This window comes from Oncorhynchus keta, chromosome 26, assembly GCF_023373465.1.
Source record: "Oncorhynchus keta strain PuntledgeMale-10-30-2019 chromosome 26, Oket_V2, whole genome shotgun sequence".
Lineage (NCBI taxonomy): Eukaryota > Metazoa > Chordata > Actinopteri > Salmoniformes > Salmonidae > Oncorhynchus > Oncorhynchus keta.
This window is the reverse complement of record NC_068446.1, coordinates 32,201,587-32,223,379: the sequence shown is the minus strand read 5'-3', so window position 1 is coordinate 32,223,379 and position 21,793 is coordinate 32,201,587. Positions and strand designations below refer to the sequence as shown.

At 40.1% G+C, this 21,793-nt stretch overlaps 1 protein-coding gene across 3 annotated transcripts in view; it reads right to left on the bottom strand.

Annotated features, from left to right (window-relative positions):
• Window positions 1-15,804, bottom strand: part of LOC118359263 (zinc finger protein 177-like) — a 72,825-nt gene extending 57,021 nt beyond the window's left edge. The window contains exons 1-2 of one of the 3 annotated variants that reach the window (XM_052480562.1): window positions 15,405-15,682; window positions 10,141-10,178 (exon numbers count right to left, since the gene is read on the bottom strand). In XM_052480562.1, the coding sequence (XP_052336522.1) occupies window positions 10,141-10,178; window positions 15,405-15,576 (210 nt within the window). In that variant the 5' untranslated portion in view covers window positions 15,577-15,682. Of the gene's footprint in view, window positions 1-5,274; window positions 10,179-15,404 lie in introns of those variants that run through there. The other 2 variants (XM_052480560.1, XM_052480561.1) reach the window with 2 other exon arrangements.
• Window positions 15,805-21,793: the final 5,989 nt, after the last annotated feature.

Genomic DNA, 21,793 nt, shown 5'->3' with positions numbered 1-21,793 from the left:
CAGGAATTGCTGACACACTCCAGCCACATGAGGTTTAGCATTGTCTTGCATTAGGAGGAACCCAGGGCCAACCGCACCAGCATATGGTCTCACAAGGGGTCTGAGGATCTCATCTCGGTACCTAATGGCAGTCAGGCTACCTCTGGCGAGCACATGGAGGGCTGTGCGGCCCCCCAAAGAAATGCCACCCCACACCATCTCAGGACCTCTCTCGGAGGTCCTGAGCCCTAGGACCGAGCCCTAGGACTATGCCTCAGGACTACCTGGCCTGATGTCTCCTTGATTTCCCCAGTCCACCTGGCCGTGCTGTTGCTCCAGTTTCAACTGTTCTGCATGCAGCTATGGAACCCTGACCTGTTCACCGGACGTGCTACCTGTCCCAGACCTGCTGTTTTCAACTCTCTAGAGACAGCAGGAGCGGTAGAGATACTCCGAACGATCGGCTATGAAAAGCCAACTGACATTTACTCCTGAGGTGCTGACCAGTTGCACCCTCTACAACCACTATGATTATTATTATTTGACCCTGCTGGTCATCTATGAACATTTGAACATCTTGGCCATGTTCTGTTATAATCTCCACCCGGCACAGCCAGAAGAGGACTGGCCACCCCTCATAGCCTAGTTCCTCTCTAGGTTTCTTCCTAGGTTCTGGCCTTTCTAGGGAGTTTTTCCTAGCCGCCATGCTTTTGGGAATTTTATTTTGAAGGAAAAGCGCAGTAGTCATTATCTTATTCTTTCTTGGTCTTGTTATTCTTGCTAGCGGAAGGGAGGTGCCAGATAGTTTGCGGCACATTGTTATGTTTCACCATATTGGATCACTCCAATATATTGGTATCACTCCGCGGCGGAGGGATACACCCGAGGTGAGGATTTACAGATTTTCTCCCGTGTACACCTGTGTCACTGCTGGGGTCTGCCCCTATATGAATGGCATTCCAGCTCTTTCCAGTGAGCCGGCTCGTTCGGCTCAGCCCACCAAAAATGTTTGCGATAGTTTGACTATGATTGGTGTTAAAACAACTCTAATTAAATTCTTAAATGAAATCATACTCTACCTTAACCACAATGTATTTAAAAATGAATTGGTTTGTTATGAAAAAGAATGCTATTAAACATTTGCAACTTTTTAATGTATATAAACAAAGTGAATATAAATCGAACCATTCAAAATGAATACAATCTGAACAGCATAATAGAATATTGCACCATATCAAAGAAAAATAAATAACAATGTGCAAAACGGCAGCATCCCAGTTAAAACATTAAACTGGTCCCTCTTTTCTCTCTCTTCTTTATTACCATGTTATAACCAGCAGCACACAGCAATGCTGACTATATTTTGCATTTATGGGAGATTTACATTCAGAGATGCAAGCTCCCTCACTTTCGAGGGGCTGATGCGGTTTCTTCTCTCAGTAATTATTTGTCCCGTTTTCGAGAAGACCCTCTCAGAGGGAATGGATGTGGACATTATGCAGAGTCTCCCTGTCATGACTTTAGATAGCCGTGGGTAGACAGAGGCTTGTTCTTCCACCAGCTCAGAGGATCTGCAGATCTTTGGAGGGGCTTCTCCAAATAGGATCGGACCTCCATTATGGCATCTGCTGAGGGATTCCTTCGTACTGCATCCCCAGTTGCTCTCTCGTCAAACAGCATCCAAACAGCAGACGTTTGTGGCACTACTGCTGGTGCTTCTGCTCCATCTAATCTCTCTTCTTCCTGTTGCCCTGGTGCCTGAGCCAGCTGACTGCTGGGGCTGTACCTCCCTGCTGCTGAGGTTATTCTTTGAAGAGCCTCATCAATCGCTCTGGCATCACTGAAGACTTCTTAAACCTGGGGTCAAGTGCAGCAGTTTCTGATAGCATATATTCCATTCTGTGGAACTTTCTGTCTATTGATGAACATAGGGTGTCCATCAACTCTGTCACATGTCCTGTGGTTACATTTGCTTCTTTCTGGCGGCTGGCTGTGATTCGCTGCAGACCCTTACACAGGAGTATCATTTTTGAGGCTGTCATATAGCTGAAAAGAGAGAACTTATTAGTTCAGGTTCATGTTTTGTCTACTGATACTACATTCTCATCTACATATATAATACTGGATGAAATAATGATGTAGTAATAACTGCTTACTGTACCTCTCCACTGATCTCCACAGTGACCTTCTCAAAGGGTTCCAGGACTCTGCACACCTCCTCCACCACCTCCCATTCCTCTTGGGTCAGAGCATCAACAGGGGCATTGACAATGGCCAGGATAGAGATGATGGCATCATTTGACTCAAGAAACCGCTTCAACATTTTCAATCTTCAATTCCACCTTGTAGTGCAAGACTGCAAGACTGCAAGACTGCAAGACTGCACTACAAGGTGGAATTGAAAATTGAAAATTTGTGTGCGCTTGAGCATTTAGGCTTATATTATTTTATTTATTTTTCGTTCCTTGAATTAGTTCATTCTGTTCATTTAAATCTTTTGATTACTCATATCTTCATTTAAAAATATTTGTATAAATAGATTTGGCTCTTCTGATATGCGAGTCAGCTCCTAACGTTCACCTATAAGAGCTGGCTATCACTAATATATAGACCCCATGGCCGCGACATGTTCTCTTTCATTTTCTCGGCGGACGTCCATATGGTTTGAGGTACAAACTTTCTGAAGTTCTCTTGGCATGTCACTGGTAAGTATCTTGCGTGGAAGTATACTCACTGGCTGTTTGCAGCCTGGAGCAGCTGGCCTGTCGCGGCGCTGTTGATCTGTATCTTCCGCCCGTGGTTTGTCATGCTTGTTTTGTTAGCGTTACTGTAACGGTCGTCGGTGGAAGAAGGTGAGGACCAAAGCACGTGTTCATGATTCTTTTAATAGAACACAGAAAAATACAAAATAACAACGTTAAATAACAAAAACCGAAACAGTTCTGTGTGGAACACACAGACAGAAAATAATCACCCACAAATCAAGGGTGAAAACAGGCTGCCTAAGTATGGATCTCAATCAGGGACAATGATTGACAGTTGCCTCTGATTGAGAACCATACCAGGTCAAACACAGAAATACCAACTCATAGAAAAACAAACATAGACAACCCACCCAACTCACGCCATGACCATACTAAAACAAAGGCATAACAAAAGAACTACGGTCAGAACGTGACAGTTACACTATGACTCAGTGTGCCAACTGGCTTGTTCTATGTATGTGTTGTGAATTGCTTAACATGCTCCTCCGCGGGTTCTCTGTTAATTATCTTGCAGGGTTATTCCTTCGCCCCCAGCGATATATGTTTTTAACATAAATCTCCAATAATGTTCAAACCGGAGAATTCCTTTGTCTGTAGAAATGCAATGGAACAGAGCTCGCTCTCACGTGAACGAGCGCGGTCAGCTCATGGCACTCTGCCAGAGCCCTGACCCATTCCCCTCTCAATCGCCTCCACTTCACAGTAGAAGCATCAAACAAGGATCCAAAGACTGTTAACATCTAGTGGAAGCCGTAGGAAGTGCAATATGACCAATATCCCACTGTGTATTCGATAGGCCAAGAGTTGAAAAACCACAAACCTCAGATTACCTACTTCCTGGTTGGATTTTTTTTCTCAGGTTTTTGCCTGGCATATGAGTTCTGTTATACTCACAGATATCATTCAAACAGCTTTAGAAACTTCAGAATGTTTTCTATCCAAATATATATGCATATCTTAGCTTCTGGGACTGAGTAGCAGGCAGTTTACTCTGGGCACCTTATTTATCCAAGCTACTCAATACTGCCCCCAGCCACAAGAAGTTTTAAAGATTTACCATCTCCCAAATTAAACTCTATAATCTATTACATCAATAATCAGTCACCTTATTAATCATTACCTCTTATCATTTTGAACAGTGGTAACCTTCTTGAATCTGCAAAAAACCCGGCCTTCCTCATGATTCAGTACTACACAAATTTGTTTAATTATTTATTGACTAGCTAACTAAATAACACAGAATAAACATACCCACTTACTACATGAGACAAAGGTCCCTAGCAGACTGACACAATATGGCTTTTACACAACGACATTGAGAGGGAAAAAGAGAAAAAGACTTATCGCCGATACATTTTCAAAACTATTCTCACAGTAATCATATAGTTTTACTATATGATTACTGTTTGGAATAAGAAATCAAGAATGTATTTACGTGTGAGTGCCTTTGTTCGACGTTTATCTCTTTCGGAACCAGCCCTCCTTAGGAAGGTTGTTGGCCTTTCAGCGGCAAGCTTGTATGGCTCAGATTGTCCGAAAGGGGTGTCCTCGTTCCCATCTTCTACTGTTGTTCACTCTGGAACATAGCTAGCCAACCGTGTCGACGGTTCCCATCCCAACCCATATTGAAGTTTTGGATAGCTACAACCCTGACATTTTCCATAACATCAATAGACTACTAAGGGCCATCATCACCCCTCCTATGACTTGTAGTGTTGAGAGACCCTTCTCCACTACAGGCCATATCCAAACATCCATCCAATCTTGCATGCTGACTGCATGTCTCAACAATCTAGCTCTGTTGTTCTTTGAAAACAAACTCAATCAATGAAAGTGATGGGGGCATGTGAGCATGTTACTTAAAGGTGATTTTGACCATTTAAAAAAAAAACAACATGCCCCATCTCTTCCATAGATGTTTAGCTAGCATTCTAGTTTCTCCTGCTCCATAGACTACTTTCAGGGTGAGTCCTTTAATGAAAACACATTCAGGGCATTCTATTTATATTCTTCCTTTCTTCTTTGTGCAATAAGCTATTTGCACATATTCCTGTGCCGAGCTCCTGGTGTCCGACCCGCTGACCATGGTCCATCTTCCCAAAACATGTGAAACCCTACCGCTTCTTAAAAAAGACTTGTCAGTTCCCCCATCCCTTTGCACTTGTCTTTTCCTAACACTGACTTTGCTGATAGCTCTGGATAAGAGTGTCTACGAAATGCGTAAAATGTACAAACGTAATGGAATATACTGAACACTTATTTCTCCATATTTTGTGACAGTATAACTTTTCCCATTTTATCACTGCACTTTGCTGCTGTAGAATCTCTCTCTCTCTGAATTTGTAGGTGTTAGACATTTGTATTTCATTATTAAGTTAGTTTACTGTCGGACTTGGACAGTCAGCCTGAGGGGTATACTACAAAGCAGAATCAATGAGTTAGCCAGCTAACTTTCCTAAATATTCTGAAATAAGTGCAATTAACACAGAGGAAAAATAATTGTGCAGGTAAAGACACCTCACAATAAACATGCGTTATCAACATTTATTCTGTTATACAAAGGCAGATTAAATATATACATTCCTAGATTAAACAAACATGTTTCAGAAGGTTCATTTATATGAATGGGAACACTTGATAGATAAAAAAAAAAAAGATAATTCCTCAGAGTGGATATTGGCATCAAGCTCAGAGGTAACAACAAACACGATAGGAATTGTTCAGATCCTGTGGAAACTGGAAACATAAGCACGGAGTAACTGATATTGTGAAAATTACTGTAGGACAATTCCACGGAAATGGAATTACGCTGAGACTGAATTTCACTTTAAAATGTATGCCAAACAAACATTTTAAACATTTTAACAAACAGTACAACTCGATGCACAACAACTCATTTGAATAATTTAAAATATATAATTTACTGTAAAAACTGTGCAAAGTTTGGTAACAGATTAAGGTAAAATCTCCCTCAGGTGAATTGTTATCAAACTTTGTACCGGCACAGTTCTTCCTGTAAATGTGTTTTTGTAAAACTTTGCGGAGATTCTTAAAAGTAGTCATTGTGCATAGAAAATGGTTTGTTAAACTTTGAAATCAATGGTTTTTGTTTGGTATACATTTTAAAAGTGTCTCAGCATAATTCCGTTACCATGTAATTTCCCTTTAGCAACATCAAAACAGATGTCTTGTCGATGTAAAAATGTTCCACATTACATCTACACGTAAAACATGTTTTATGTACAAAAGGGAGGACGTACAGGTAACAGCCCAAATAAAGGAAACACCAACATAAAGTGTCTTAAAATAGCGTGGTGAGGAGTCGTCGTGTACCGTGTCCGGAAGACTCCATCATTCATTTCTGGATTCAGGGTTCACTCAAACATAGTTTTAAGCGTTGTTATACTATTGACAACTACAGCTGATTTCAGGATTGTATATCAATTCGCTCTCCTTAAATATTTGTAATCTGACATTCGTTGGTCTCTAAATTGTTTAATCAAACTTTCCACAGCCAGCTCCTTCCTGATAGAGCATAAAAACTACAAATCGGTCTCCTGAATTAGCCTAGTGCGCATAGCTAGATCCTGTCCCGAGCTTGTTTTACCCGGCGAAACTAGCTGAACAATGCTTGTTTATGTCCTCATTGCAAAACTCCAAAAATACTTCACCCCCAACTTTAAAACTCCTTTGCTAGTTATATAATCATGAAAGAAAGACACCACGGATACAAGTTCAGTTTTGAGATCCACCTGCGTCATTAGCGTAGGGTTACTGACATTTCTGACAGGTCTTGGAAAGGTGACAACGGGCAGCCTCTCCCTGCTTGGCTCGATGGGATATGTAGTGATTTTACCAACACACATATGTACAGTCTTGTATCCTTAACCTATTTTAAACTGACTATTGTATTTGTTGATTAAATCTGATTTATTTTTTTAAGGGGGTAGATCAGCTTTAATACTGCAGATAGATTGTGGATTCTATCAATGTAATTGCATAATTTCCAATCCCATATATTTTTGCCTTTATTATTTTACACTAATTCTACCACCCCTCCTCTAATTGGAGTAAAATAATTGACTACAATACTTAGGCTTCTACTTACAGCTTATACATACTATATACATTTTATGACATGGTATATTTGACATTAGGTATCTTTTTTTGTTCGTTTTTAGCCCCACCCTTCAGTTACCCTCAACCCCTCCTATCAATCTCTGAAAACCATAGTTTTCATTTCTAATTGCCATATTTTTCAATTGTGCTGTAATGTTTCACAAAAGTCCCGTACCTTTCTATTCTCATAGTTTCTACAGATTGTATATTACAGATTAATATTTTTACTAAAAGTACTACTATATTACTGATCAATTGACTATGGCTTTTCAAGTCAACCAGCAGTGGTTTTTGCAGTTAGCTCCAGGTAAATGTTGCAATTCTTCAGCCATTCCTGAACCTGCGAGCAAAAACAAGCTATATACATATGTGCAGTACCAAAACAAGTGATCAAATTCTTCTGTCTCTTCGCAGCAAAATCAGCAGTACTGGGATGGTTGTATGCCCCATATACAGTACCAGTCAAAAGTTTGGACACACCTGCTCATTCCAGGGTTTTTGTTTATTTGTACTATTTTTTACATTGTAGAATAACAATGAAGACATCAAGACTATGCAATAACACATATGGAATCATGTAGTAACCAAATAAAAAGTTTTAAACATATCAAAATATTTTATATTTGAGATTCTTCAAAGTAGCCACTCTTTGCCTTGATGACAGCTTTGCCATTCCCTAAACCAGCGTCATGAGGTAGTCACCTGGACTGCATTTCAATTAACAGGTGTGCCTTGTTAAAAGTTAATTTGTGGAAACAGTTGAGCCAATCAATTGTGTTGTGACAAGGTAGGGTTGGTATACAGAAGAAAGCCCTATTTGGTAAAAGACCAAGTCCATATTATGGCAAGAACAGCTCAAATAAGCAACGAGAAACGACAGTCCATCATTCATTTTAGACATGAAGGTCAGTCAATCCGGAAAATGTCAAGAACTTTGAACGGTTCTTCAAGTGAAGTCGCAAAAACCATCAAGAGCTATGATAAACTGGCTCTTATGAGGACTGCCACAGGAAAGGAAGACCCAGAGTTACCTCTACTGCAGAAAATCAGTTAGAGTTACCAGCCTCAGAAATGGCAGCCCAAATAAATGTTTCACGTTCAAGTAACAGACACATCTCAACATCAACTTGAGATGGTTTGAGATGAGTTGGACCGCAGAGCGAAGGAAAAGCAGCCAGCATGTGGGAACTCCTTCAAGACTGTTGGGAAAACATTCCTCGTGAAGCTGGTTGAGAGAATGCAGTGTAGAGTGAGAGAATGCAGAGTGTGCAAAGCTGTCAAAGGCAAAGGGTGGCTACTTTGAAGAATCTAAAATATATTTGGATTTTTTACAGTTTTTTGGTTACTACATGATTGATTCAATGTGTGTTATTTCAGAGTTTTGATGTCTTCACTATTATTCTACAATGTGGAAAATAGTAAAAAATAAAGAAAAACCCTTGAATGAGTAGCTGTGTCCACACTTTTTACTGGTACTGTACATAACATTCTATTGGTTGCAATAATTTTCATAACATGCCATTTACACCAAAAATAGAGATTTGGTTGTAAAAAAACATCCCCTTTAAGGAGTATACATTTCCCCCGCTTCGTCAGAAATACTCAGTCTATTAAGACAAGTAAAACCATTAATTGATTACATCAATTGGAAACAAATAAATACTCCTACACCATAATCTTTCAAATCATAAAATGTGTAGGGTAAGCTACATTGCATTGTATATTTGCCTTGGTAAACGAGGAAATCAGTTGTACGGATAGTCAAATAGATAAATGGCCCTTAGTCAATTTAAAATTGCAGGATTATATTGTTACGATGATAATACCCACCATTGGGCATCTTGAAAAATGTTGGTTGCAATCAGGACTAAAAGATAAGCTCGACATCTGCGTTAAAGGAGCGGTAAATCCGTGGCCAACGATGGTTGCAATTGAGATCAGCTGTGCGGGTGATTTTAATGCGTATTGATGGTTTAATGACAGATCAGCTGGATATAGTCTGGTGGCCATAGATGGTGCCTATTGCAATTCAATGTACCCGATTGGAAAATTAATCTTCTACTACAGGGACATCAGTATGGTCTCTCCCCTGTGAGTCCTCGTGTGCACTTTCAGATTGGTGCCACTGCTGAATCCTTTGACCTTTCTCTCCTGTGTGAATCCTCCTCATATGCACTGACAGATTACTGGCAATGCTGAAACCTTTGCCACAATCAGGACAGCTATGTGGTTTCTCCCCTGTGTGGGTCATCATGTGTATTTTTAGATGTCCCTTACGAGTGAATGATTTGCCACAATCAGGGCAACAAAATGGCTTCTCCCCTGTGTGAATCCTAATGTGCCTTTTCATAGCACTGCCAGTGCTGAATCCTTGTCCACAACAATAACAACGATATGGCTTCTCCCCTGTGTGGATTCTCATGTGTATTTTCAGACCTCCATTCTGCATGAAGCAGGTACCACAAACAGGGCAGGAAAAAGGTTTCTCCCCTGTGTGGCTCCTCATGTGCACTGTCAGCTTACTATTTGTGCTGAACCATTTACTACAAACATCACAACAAAATCTAGCTGCAATGTGGGTTTGGAGGTGATCTTTCATACTTTCTGTGAACTCCATACATTTTCCACACACACCACAAATACCTTCTTTATCCTTTCTATGAGTTTTCACATGTTTAAGTAATGAACCCATGTGATGAAAAGACTTGTCACACACCTTACAACAACAGGGAGTATCATGACTTTGACTGGGTGATTTCAGGAGGGACAACTGTGTAGATTTCTTGACACAGGAGCTTTGTCCTTTCATCATCTTTGTTCTCTTTGATTTGACTGGGTTAAAACCTGAAGGAGGTTCTCCAGTCTCCATACCACTGACACTTTGACTGTTTTCACTCTGAGCTGCAGAACAGTCTGAATTTACTGTAGAGAAAGGCTGAGAGAGACTAGTTGGTTCTGATTCTACATAGATGTCTCCATCAGGTTCTGTTTTGATCTTTTCAGTTTTAGTACTGGGTAGAGTGTCTCTCTCTCCGTTGCCTTCCTTTTGGGCTTGATAGAGATGTGAGGGCTGAGTTGGGTCTTCATCACGATCACTTTTCACACAGACAGGATTGAATATGAACTCTATGGTCTCTGCCTCAAGCCCTTTAAGCTGCTGTTCGTCCTGACTGGTCCTGAGTTCCTCCTGCTCTTCTTTAATCTGTATGGGCTCTGGGTCCTCCTGTCCCAGACTGGGGCTCCACTCCTGCTCACACTGCTGTTGCTCAGGGGGAACCTCCTCTTCAGAGAAAGAAAGAGTACGCTGCTGGAGGTCTGGAGGAAAGGAGAAAGGATAAAACAGAAAACTCAATGACATGTAGACCTACCTCCTGTCTGGTACGCCTGCAATAATTAATTCTACTAGACAAATATAATTTAACTGTAATTCTAAACTTTTAATCCTAAACAGTTAGGATTAGAATAAGGTTTAGGTTAAGGTTTAAGGTTAGTAGATGGATTACATTTTACTGATGGACTATCCAAATAAAGTGTTACTGAAACAGATATTTGCATTCCTGAAAAATTATTTTGAACTATAATTTGATCTAATTAATTGTACTCAAATTGGCCCTTTTAATTTATAGTGTTGATATAATCTTCAATAAATATAGTTCCATCTAACAATGAGTAAGACATGAGGAATCCAATAAAATGATCAAAAGCCACCAATGATCGAGCCCAGGCTCTGTCGCAGCCGGCCGCGACCAGGAGGTCCATGGGGCGACGCACAATTGGCCTAGCGTTGTCCGGGTTAGGGAGGGTTTGGCCGGGGTATCCTTGTCTCATCGCGCACTAGCGACTCTTGTGGTGGGCTGGGCACAGTGCACGCTTACCAGGTCACTGGGTGCACAGTGTTTCCTCCGACACATTGGTGTGGCTGGCTTAAGGGTTGGATGCGCGCTGTGTTAAGAAGCAGTGCGGCTTGGTTGGGTTGCGTTTCAGAGGACGCATGGCTCTCGACCTTCGTCTCTCCCGCGCCCATACGGGAGTTGTAGTGATGAGACAAGATAGTAACTGCTAACACTTGGATACCACGAAATTGGGGAGAAAAAGGGGGCAAAAAAAAAATGTAAAAGAAGAAAAAAGCCACCAATGGATCCCTCACACCCCACTCCAGTCTCACCCCAACAACTGCTATACACTGTCAGTTCTCTATGTCTTACAAGTATTATGGAGCTGCGGCTTAGAGTATGGTTTCTTCCTCCGAGAGCTGCCATTTGTTGCAGTATTCAAGGAGAGATTGGTTTAAGCATTAGGTTGCCTAGAGATGGGTTTACCAAACTCGGTCCTGGGGCACCACCTGGGTGCACATTTTATTTTTTGACTTAGCACTACACAGCTGACTCAGTTTGGGAAACCCTGGCCTAGAGAAGGACCAACGGAATGACTTTCATGAAGGACAGGCTTGGCTTGTTGTGAGGATGACCAGAAGTTATTTTCATCATACGCAAAAGCTACTGCTTTTCTACTCAAAGTTGCAAAGAAAATGTTATGATAAATGTAATAAACACAAGAGACCAACAACACTTATAAAAGAGTGTGGCAACAGCAAAAACAGCAGCATCTAGGAGGCAAAACCTGGTACTTTCACAATTTATTGTAAATACGGGAAGAAACGTCAATGACTATTTTCTCTGAATTGGGGAAGAAAATATAAATCAGATTCACTACTTGTCAAACAGAGAAGTGACACTTTGTACTGGTGGTTGGAGTGGGATTGGTGTGGGGAATCATGGGTGACTTTTCACCATTTTATTCATTAACGGTGGAAAGAATTATGGTCCAAATCAGATGTTGCGTACTATATTTATTGACAGTATTGGGAAGCTACTCTGAAAAGATAGTTCACCAACCTGCCAAATACTTCACACTGGAAGAAGTTAAGCAGCACTAAAGCTACCCTTAAGAAAAATATAGTTTACTAAAGTTACTTAAAAGTACATCCAAACTACTTTGTAAAACATTATCATTTGTAAATCTAAAATGTCATAGACTGCAAGAAGAGATCAATTTGGGGTCAAATGTTAACAGCAGTGTTTTTGCTGCAGTCATCTAGCAATGGCACTGCGCCACAGCTAAATCATTGTTGCCACCATCCCAAAACTATGGAACATTAAAAAAATATATATTTCTGCCGAGATGCACTTTGAAGATGCTAGAACAGTCCATGTTTACTTTTTTCTTGCAAACAAAACAACTAATGACTAGAAAAATCTGACAACCCCATAGCAGAATAGTTTATGTTTTTAACTAGTCGGCTTGTTGTTCTATGTGAGAGAAATTTTTCTCTCGAGGTGCACTCCCTATTGTACAAGTACAATAGGGAGGGAAACTTGCTTCTGACAAGCAAACAATGCTCAACAATTCTTGCAATCGTAGGGGAAAACAGCAGTTTTAATGTCCTTTGTTAAAAAAAGGGGGATCCCAGCTTTCCATTGCTACTTTATTTATTTTTTAACTGCTAAATATGTGCGTACTGCACCATTTTAAACTCAAGAGTTTCTAGCAGCGGCATGGTTAATTAAGCAAGTTACTGCTCAGCAATTCCCTGTGAGTGCATATGGGAGAGTGGCGCTGAATGTAACACAGGTCAATTGTAAGGTAACTTGGGGTAAAACACCACCCTACCTCAAAATAGGTTTTTGGGAGTGACTTAAAATTGTGATGAAACATTACATTTTTAGTTGAGCAAGAGTAGTGACAACCAGGGAAAGTGACAAGTAGTTTCTGTGACAAGTAAAGTCAGGGGGAGTGTTACCCCGGGTGGTTAACCCAAGTTACCCTAACAGGCCTACATTATATTCCAGGGAAAGGGGACCTAGGTCAGTTGTCCAACAATGTATTCAACTGAAATGTGTCTTCTGCATTTAACCCACCCCCTCTGAAACAGAGAGGTGCCTTAAATCGACATCCACGTCTTCGGTGCCCGGGGAACAGTGGGTTAACTACCTTGCTCAGGGGCAGAACGATAGATTTCTACCTTGTCAGCTCGGGAATTCGATCCAGTAACCGAAAAACTCTAACCACTAGGCTACCTGCTGCCCCATTCACTATGTTTATGCATGTTTTCTGCTAAATAGTTGGTTAAAATATCCCATTTGGGATCTGGGTAATGATTAGACCAATAAGGCAGGGGTATTCAACTCCTACCCTATGAGGTCCGGAGCCTGCTGGTTCTCTCTTCTACCTGATAATTAACTGCACCCACCTGGTGTCCCAGGTCAATCCCTGATTTAGAGGGGAACAATGAAAAAAACGCAGTGGAACAGGCTTCGAGGTCCAGAGTTAAGTGTGAAGGCAATAGGGTAAATGGCGATAGGCTGAAACATGGGATTGCCTATTTATTAATAGCCAATATTCTGCATCAGTTCGGCTACAGGTGATGATGCTTATATCTAGCCATTGATCATGACTCTCAGTTGCATTACATTACACATAATGAGTCATTGAACGAAGGTGTCTTCTGTACAGGGGAGTTTTTTTAATAGCCCTGACACCCAATCTGAACATTAACAGCCGTTGCTTGGGTACGGTTTTGCTTGCGGTACGGTTTTGGAAGCATTGTGTGTGTTAGTGTAACTTGGGTAGTGTAGCTTCGTCAGATCGAAGCACACATAGCTGTATGAATCTGTTCTCATTTTAAAAAAAATATTTAAGATTCTTTCTCGCTGATTAAAGATAAATGCCATTTTTTTTAAAGCCGTATTGCAAGCAATGATTATGACATGTTTAAAATGTTAAAATACATTGGGGCTGTAGTTTGCATGAGTCAGTCGTGGGTGAAGTTAATGGCTGAAAACTGCCTAATTTTCGAATGCTAGCTAATAGCATACCTGATAATATGGACCATGCATAGGCTATACGCATGGTCCAACAGGTTAAAATAATACATCATTTTATCAATATGTTATTGGGCTCATTTCTGGAAGTGGAAATTATATTTTAGATGACGTCAGCATCATCCCCCCCCCATTCATTTTGGAGTAGAATGTCCTTTCAAAAAGTCACCAGAACTGAGCTTCTCAGTCCTTCTATAATGAACCAAAATATAAAACATGCAGCAATTTCAGACTTTACTGAGTTACAGGTCATATAAGGAAATCAGTCAATTTAAATAAATTCATTAGGCCCTAATCTATGGATTTCTTCACATGACTGGGAACACAATTTTTGTTTTTTTAAAGGTAGGGGCGTGGATCAGAAAACCAGTCAGTATCTGATGTGACCACCATTTGCCTCAGGCAGGGTGACACATCTCCTTCACATACAGTTGATCAGGTTGATAATTGTGGCCTGCGTAATGTTGTCCCACTCCTCTTCAATGGTTGTGCAAAGTTCCTGGATATTGGTGGGAACTGGAACACGCTGTCGTACACGTCGATCCAGAGCATTCCAAACATCAATGGTAACATGTCTGGTGAGTATGCAGGACATGGAAGAACTGGGAGATTTTCAGCTTCCAGGAATTGTGTACAGATTCTTGCGACATGGGGCTGTGCATTATCATGCTGAAACATGAGGTGATGTAGGTGGATGAATGGCACGACAATGGGCCTCAGGATCTCGTCACGGTATCTCTTTGCATTCAAACTGCCATCGATAAAATGCAATTGTGTTGTTCGTAGCTTATGCCTGCCCATACCACAACTCCACCACCATGGGGCACTCTGTTCACAACGTTGACATCAGCAAACCGCTCGCCCACACGACACCTTACATGTGGTCTGCAGTTGTGAGGCCGATTGGAAATACTGCCAAATTCTCAAAAATAACATTGGAGGCAGATTATGGTAGAGAAATTAACATGACATTTTCTGTAAACAGCTCTGGTGGACATTCCTGCAGTCAGCATGCCAATTGCGCACTCCTTCAAAACCATTGTGGTGTTGTGTGACAAAACTGCACATTTTAGAGTGGCTTTTTATCGTGCCCAGCACAAGGTGCACCTGTGTAATGATCATGCTGTTTAATCAGCTTCTTGATATGCCACACCGGTCAGTTGGATGGATTATCTTGACAAAGGAGAAATGCCCACAAACAGGGATGTAAACAAATGTATGCACAAAATGTGCAAAAATTGAACATTTCTGGAAGCTTTTATTTCAGCTCACGTTGTATTTACATTTTTGTTCAGTGTAGTTCACTACTCCCAAACCCTGTTAAATGGATATTATGTCAATCCTGTATAAATGAAAAGGGCCAATTTGGGTGCAATCCATTAGCTTAATTTCAGAGATCAAATCAAATGTAAAACAAAATAATGTTGTATGAATGTTAATATTATCTGTTTCTAACTACATAAACGACTTCAGAACGATCAGAGATCGCCATGGCTTGTTCAAACATGGAACGACTCATTTAAACTGCAACTTTTATGCTATTTTCGTCGTACTCTGAAGTAGGAGTTGTGTTCTGATATTCAAGGAAGTGCCTGATGAATTTACCACAAAAGGGGTCCCCGGCGCAAAAAAAGTTTTGGGAACCCCCGAGTTAGCCTACCTGCTCTGTGTAGGTTTATCTCAGGTTGAAGAACAATGTCGAGCAGCCTCTGTAGACGGACAACTTCCTCCTGATACTCTGCTACCGTTTTTTCAACGACCCCGAATATCTCCTCAGCAGCAGCTGTTAATCTATCGTTCAGAAAAACCCTCAACAACTGTATTTGAGACATTCTTTGATAATTCAAGTTGATTAGCTAGCTGTGTTTTTATTTTAGTTGTTATCCCTGTCCGTGCGTCATCAACAGAATCCGGGCTTTACTTTAAAAAAAACTCCACTGTTAGTGCATGTTCAAGTTATTACATTGTTGCGCTATAGCCACCTGCTGGACTGGAGTGCAACATGGCATTTCTCTGTCCTACAAAATGAAGATTGTTTCAGTTATATTAACGTTGAGTAAGAAACATGCTCTGTGTAGCTTTATCTCAGGTTGAAGAACAATGTCGAGCAGCCTCTGTAGACTGACAACTTCCTCCTGATACTCTCCTATCGCTTTTTCAATGAGCCCAAATATCTCCTCAGCAGCAGCTGTTCATCTTTTGTTGAGAACTCAACTCTATTTTAGGCATTTTTAGATCATGCACGTTGATTAGCCATCCAGCTGGTCTGTTTTAATCATGTGCGGCATCTGCGACAAAAGATCGTCACTATCATCACCAGCTTCCACACCACAAAGTCATAAACCCCGACAATTTTTACAATTTCTCTGACCATTTTATTTTAAAACTAACCCTTAGAAAATATTACAAATACAATGTGTTTAGGATTCTCTCAACTCCTGTGGACACCAGAGGGCACATAAGCACAAAGTAACCAACATTGTGAACACTACTTTAACAACATCAAGAGATATAATGTAGCAGATTTCAACATATTGAGAATTTTGACTCTCGAAACAAAAAAACATGTTTTATGTACAGATAGAGGACATAGGTTCAAATGTCTGTTGCGTCATCCTATAACTAATGAGTAGGAACTACTGTTGCTCAGAAATCCACTGACTGCTCTGTTTGACAGTGATGTGGAGATCTTATGTTCAAGCTGGAATACAGTCCTATCTTATTCACCCAAGAGTTGTGTCCTGAGGTGCATCTCCTCTCACAGGTGAAAGTTAGTGATTTCTTACCCTTAGCATTGATATGTGACCTTTGTCCTTTTATGATCTCTTCTCTCTTTGATTTTACTGGCTTTAAACCATTCTCCATACCACGTTGAACTGCAGTCTGGGTTGACTGCAGAGAGGGGCGAGGAGACACTGGTTGGTTCTGATTCCCTATAGTCCTCTCCATCAGGTTCTGTTGTGATCTGTTCAGTTGTAGTACTGGATAGAATCTCTCTCTCTCTCTCTCTCTGTTTCCTTCCTTTTGAGCTTGATGGAGATATGAGAGCTGGGTCCTCAAATCAAAATCAAATCAAATTTTATTTATATAGCCCTTCGTACATCAGCTGATATCTCAAAGTGCTGTACAGAAACCCAGCCTAAAACCCCAAACAGCAAGCAATGCAGGTGTAGAAGCATGGTGGCTAGGAAAAACTCCCTAGGAAGAAACCTAGAGAGGAACCAGGCTATGTGGGGTGGCCAGTCCTCTTCTGGCTGTGCCGGGTGGAGATTATAACAGAATATGGCCAAGATGTTCAAATGTTCATAAATGACCAGCATGGTCAAATAATAGTAAGGCAGAACAGTTGAAACTGGAGCAGCAGCATGGCCAGGTGGACTGGGGACAGCAAGGAGTCATCATGTCAGGTAGTCCTGGGGCATGGTCCTAGGGCTCAGGTCCGAGAGAGAGAAAGAAAGAAGGAGAGAATTAGAGAACGCACACTTAGATTCACACAGGACACCGAATAGGACAGGAGAAGTACTCCAGATATAACAAACTGACCCTAGCCCCCCGACACAAACTACTGCAGCATAAATACTGGAGGCTGAGTCCTCAGTCACTTTTCACACAAGCAGAAGTCAAAATTGAGTATTAAAAAAACAAACATTTTTTATACATTTTTATTTAAGCGCACATAAAGAACATGTACCATACATACACAACATATATTTTCTGTCTTTACAAAGGAGAAAAACTACATTCACATGTTAAGGGTACATTTTGGCTGTATAGAGCATTTCAAGAGTCCGAATAAGATAAAGCCACAGAAAAACAGAAACAAAAAAAGAAATGACAGAATAAGACCAGTACAATATGTCAGGGACGCCAACCAGACACCTTCATACCTATGCTGTCTATGTTTCAAGGTTGATGTAATTCTCTCCATGTCAGCAAGTTCCAAACATAGACCTCACCACATATATTTTGAGGGTGCATGCTTATTCTTCCAGGATTTTGTTACACATTTCCTTGCTGCTGCTAAGATCATCTATCCATTTAAGTGGAAAGGATTGGAGTGTATCCACAGGAACAATACCTAGAAGGAGATCACATGAGTCTGGTTGAACAGTAATACCTGTGGTGTCCTGTAGAACATGGAGAATTTCAGACCAAAAATAACAGATTCAAAATGGAGTCTTTAGTATCAATCTCAATCCCCTTAAACTGCTCTTCCTCCTGTCTGGTCCTGAGTCACAACAGTTGATACAACAGTAGTAGGCTTGATTACCAACAATGACGAGAGAGCCTACAGGAGGAGGTGAGGGCTCTGGGAGTGTAGTGCCAGGAAAATAACCTCTCCCTCAACATCAACAAAACAAAGGAGATGATTGTGGACTTCGGGAAACAGCAGAGGGAGCACCCCCCCTATCCACATCGACGGGACCGCAGTGGAGAAGGTGGAACGCTTCAAGTTCCTCGGTGTATACATCACGGACAAACTGAAATGGTCCACCCACACAGAAAGTGTGGTGAAGGCGCAACAGCACCTCCTCAACCTCAGGAGGCTGAAGAAATTTGGCTTGGCACCTGAAACCCTCACAAATCTTTACAGATGCACAATTGAGAGCATCCTGTCGGGCTGTATCACCGCCTGGTATGGCAACTGCACCGCCCGCAACCTCAATTCTATTCCTTCTGCTATATTTTGTTGGGCTTCATCGATTGATGTAGAATGGCGCCGTGCTTGGCTCAATCCACACAAGTGTATGGTGACCAATAAAGTAAAGGAGATCTCCTTTAAGATTATTGTCATGCATAGGTGTAATAGGTGGCAGGGAAGTCAGGTGCAGGAGAGTCAAATGGAGTGTAAATATGGAGTCTTTTAATAAAGTTCCACGAGTATGCTCCATAACAATAAATGTACAAACAAACAAAACATGGGTACGAAGACCCGACGCGCACCTATACAAACAATCACACTACACTGACAACAAATTAATCTCTGACAAAGACATGAGGGGAAACAGAGGGTTAAATACACAACAGGTAATGAATGGGATTGAAAACAGGTGTGTGGGAAGACAAGACAAAACCAATGGAAAATGAAAAAATGATCAATGATGGCTAGAAGACCGGTGACGTCGAACGCCGAGCACTGCCCGAACAAGGAGAGGCAACGACTTCGGCAGAAGTCGTGACAATTATCCATAGATTCTAACTATGTAATAGCTTTATTTCTAAATATATACCTGATGTTACCAGTGAATTCAGTTTTTGTGAACTAGAAATGGAATCTATTGAACACCTGTTTTGTAATTGTTTACATAGTGAAGTGTTCTGAACTGTTGTGAAACTATATCTTGGCAACAAAATGCATACAGCCATTGAAATATCAAATTTGGACATTATTTTAATAAATCTTTATTTTATTAGGAAAATGTTTCATACGCAAATCTAAATTTGGAAAACTATTTAGAATCATTAAAACGTATGCAAAACAAAATATTTAAAAGATGTATTCCCTACATGTCTGTATTTGATTTGATATTATGTGGATTTGTTTTTTTTCTCTTCCTTATTTCTTTGTGTAATCCCTCTGGCTGTTCTGTTTTTTGGGTTTTGCATGTTACTGTTCAAAGAAAATATATATATAATAATAATTAACACTTAAACACAATAAAAATACTTATTTTCCACCATAATTTGCAAATAAATTCATTAAATATCCTACAATGTGTTTTTCTGGATTATATTCCCTCATTTTGTCTGTCATAGTTGAAGTGTACCTATGATAAATTACAGGCCTCTCTCATATTTTTAAGTGGGAGAACTTGCACAATTGGTGGCTGACTAAATACTTTTTTTGCCTCACTCTATATGCAATATTCCAGTCAAGGAAAAAGTAACATACTTTGGGATTACCATATCTACAGATCAACAGGAAAGATGCTCATTAAATGTAATACCTTTTATTGAAGAAAACTAAAAGAAGTTGAACCATTGGTTGCGGAGGGATTTATCCTTGAAAGGTCGAGTATTGCTTTCTAAAGCTGAAGTTAGGTAAAAAGGTTAACCAGGTGCTTTTCAACTTCCTCTGGAAAAATCGTACACATTGTATTAGGAAATCTGTTGTTATGAACTCATGAATATGGTGGTCTCAATTTTTTTGACTTTCCTACTTTGAATAATAGTTAAGATAAATTGGGCTAAACATTTTTTAAAGAATCCAACTTCAATTTGGAATTTCATCCCTCATTACATCTTCTCCCATTTTGTAACTGTAACATTGATAAGACTCCTGCAAAATTATCTGCTTTTCATAAACAAGTATTCATAGCATGGTCGTTAATATATAAACATAATTTTTCCTCGCATAGGTATTTAATTTGGAACAATAAGGACATTTTGTATAGAAACAAGTCTTTGTTTTTAAAGAACTGGTTCAATAATCATATCCTGCTGGTGAGTCAACTTTTTAATGCAGAATGATTGTTTCTCAATTATGGGGAAATGTTATCTTGTTACAATATCCCTGTAACACCTAGAGAGTTCACCATAGTCTTTGATGCTATTCCATCTGGAACTTTCATGTTATTTAGAGGTGTAGCCAGACCTCACCTTCTTGACCTACCCTCAATTAATCCAGTTGACTCTCCAATTGGGAAAATGTGTTTCTCCTTGCTCCCTCAGAACAACAGATCTATACATGCTTTATTTCAAAGGGATATTGTATTCATTCCTTATATCACAACTTACTGGAATACATTGGTCACTAATATCTGTTGGAAAAAAAGTCTGGTTATTACCACACAAATACTTGTTAACAAGGTCAAGGTCTCTTTCAGAATGATCCATAAGTACTACCCTGAAGAAACTCAAAAAATACATTAACATTGATTATACTTTTTGTGTTGAACATCCAGAAAATGTTGCATTCATTTTGGCATCGTCTATATGTAAAACAATTATGGAAAGATATTCACAGTACATTAAGCAGTACATTAAGACCATTCTACATGATTCTAATAAGAAAGCTGTTAAAACAATCAATATGGTTGTTTCTTTTAAGGTCTTTGTATAATCTGTAATTTGTTGTACCCCCTAGCATATGTTATCATTGTCTATTTATATACTTATTGTATGTATACACACAAAAAAAAAGAAAAAAAAAGGTTATTTGATTGAATAGAAGTTTCGTAATGGTTAGGATGTTAGGAAAGCACTGATACAGTATAAGTAGAAAAAAGTTTGGCAATTTACATCAGAGTAGTGTCTGTTCACACGTGCATCTGACCTGTCATTGGCTAGAATGGTATCACCTGATCTTGGCTCCTCCTCCCGCCTGCCTTCCATCTTTGAGGACATGTACATATATTGTTGAAGCGGTCACTCAACTATATTGTCAATATAATAGATAATCTTTGCCCATAGTCCTTCTCTGGTGAGAGTTTGGTACTGGAAGTTCCTCATGCGTGTGTGAGAGATACTGTTTGAGAAGAAATGTTTAGGGTGTGGTCCATTGTTTATGAAAAGGTATGCGTTGTTTGGCCAGCAGTGAGTTTGATGTTTGACAATATTTAATGTGTACAGTATGTAAATCTGTTTTCAGTTGGTTTCATTAGAGAGGCTTTGCTGGCTTCAAGGTCCAAGTGATTTATTGGAAGAGCCCTCCCTTACAGTGTTTGTCTTTTGAAGATGTATTTGTATTCGGGCAATTCCATGGTAATAGAATTATACAGACTCTTTTTAAAGTGAGATTATTTTCATGTTAAAATGTGTCAAACAAAAATCATTGATGCAAAAAAATATATATATATATTTTTACAAACCGTACAACTCTCTGGGGACGACGACAATGGAAATAGTCTGGGTAGCCATTTGATTAGGTGTTCAGGAGTCTTATGGCTTTGGGGTAGAAGCTGTTAAGAAGCCTTTTGGACCTACATTTGGCGCTCCAGTACTGCTTGCCGTGCGGTAGCAGAGAGAACAGTATGACTAGGGTGGCCGGAGGAAAGAGAAATCAGAGGAAAGATAAATGTGCAGGTAAAAGACACCTCACGATATACA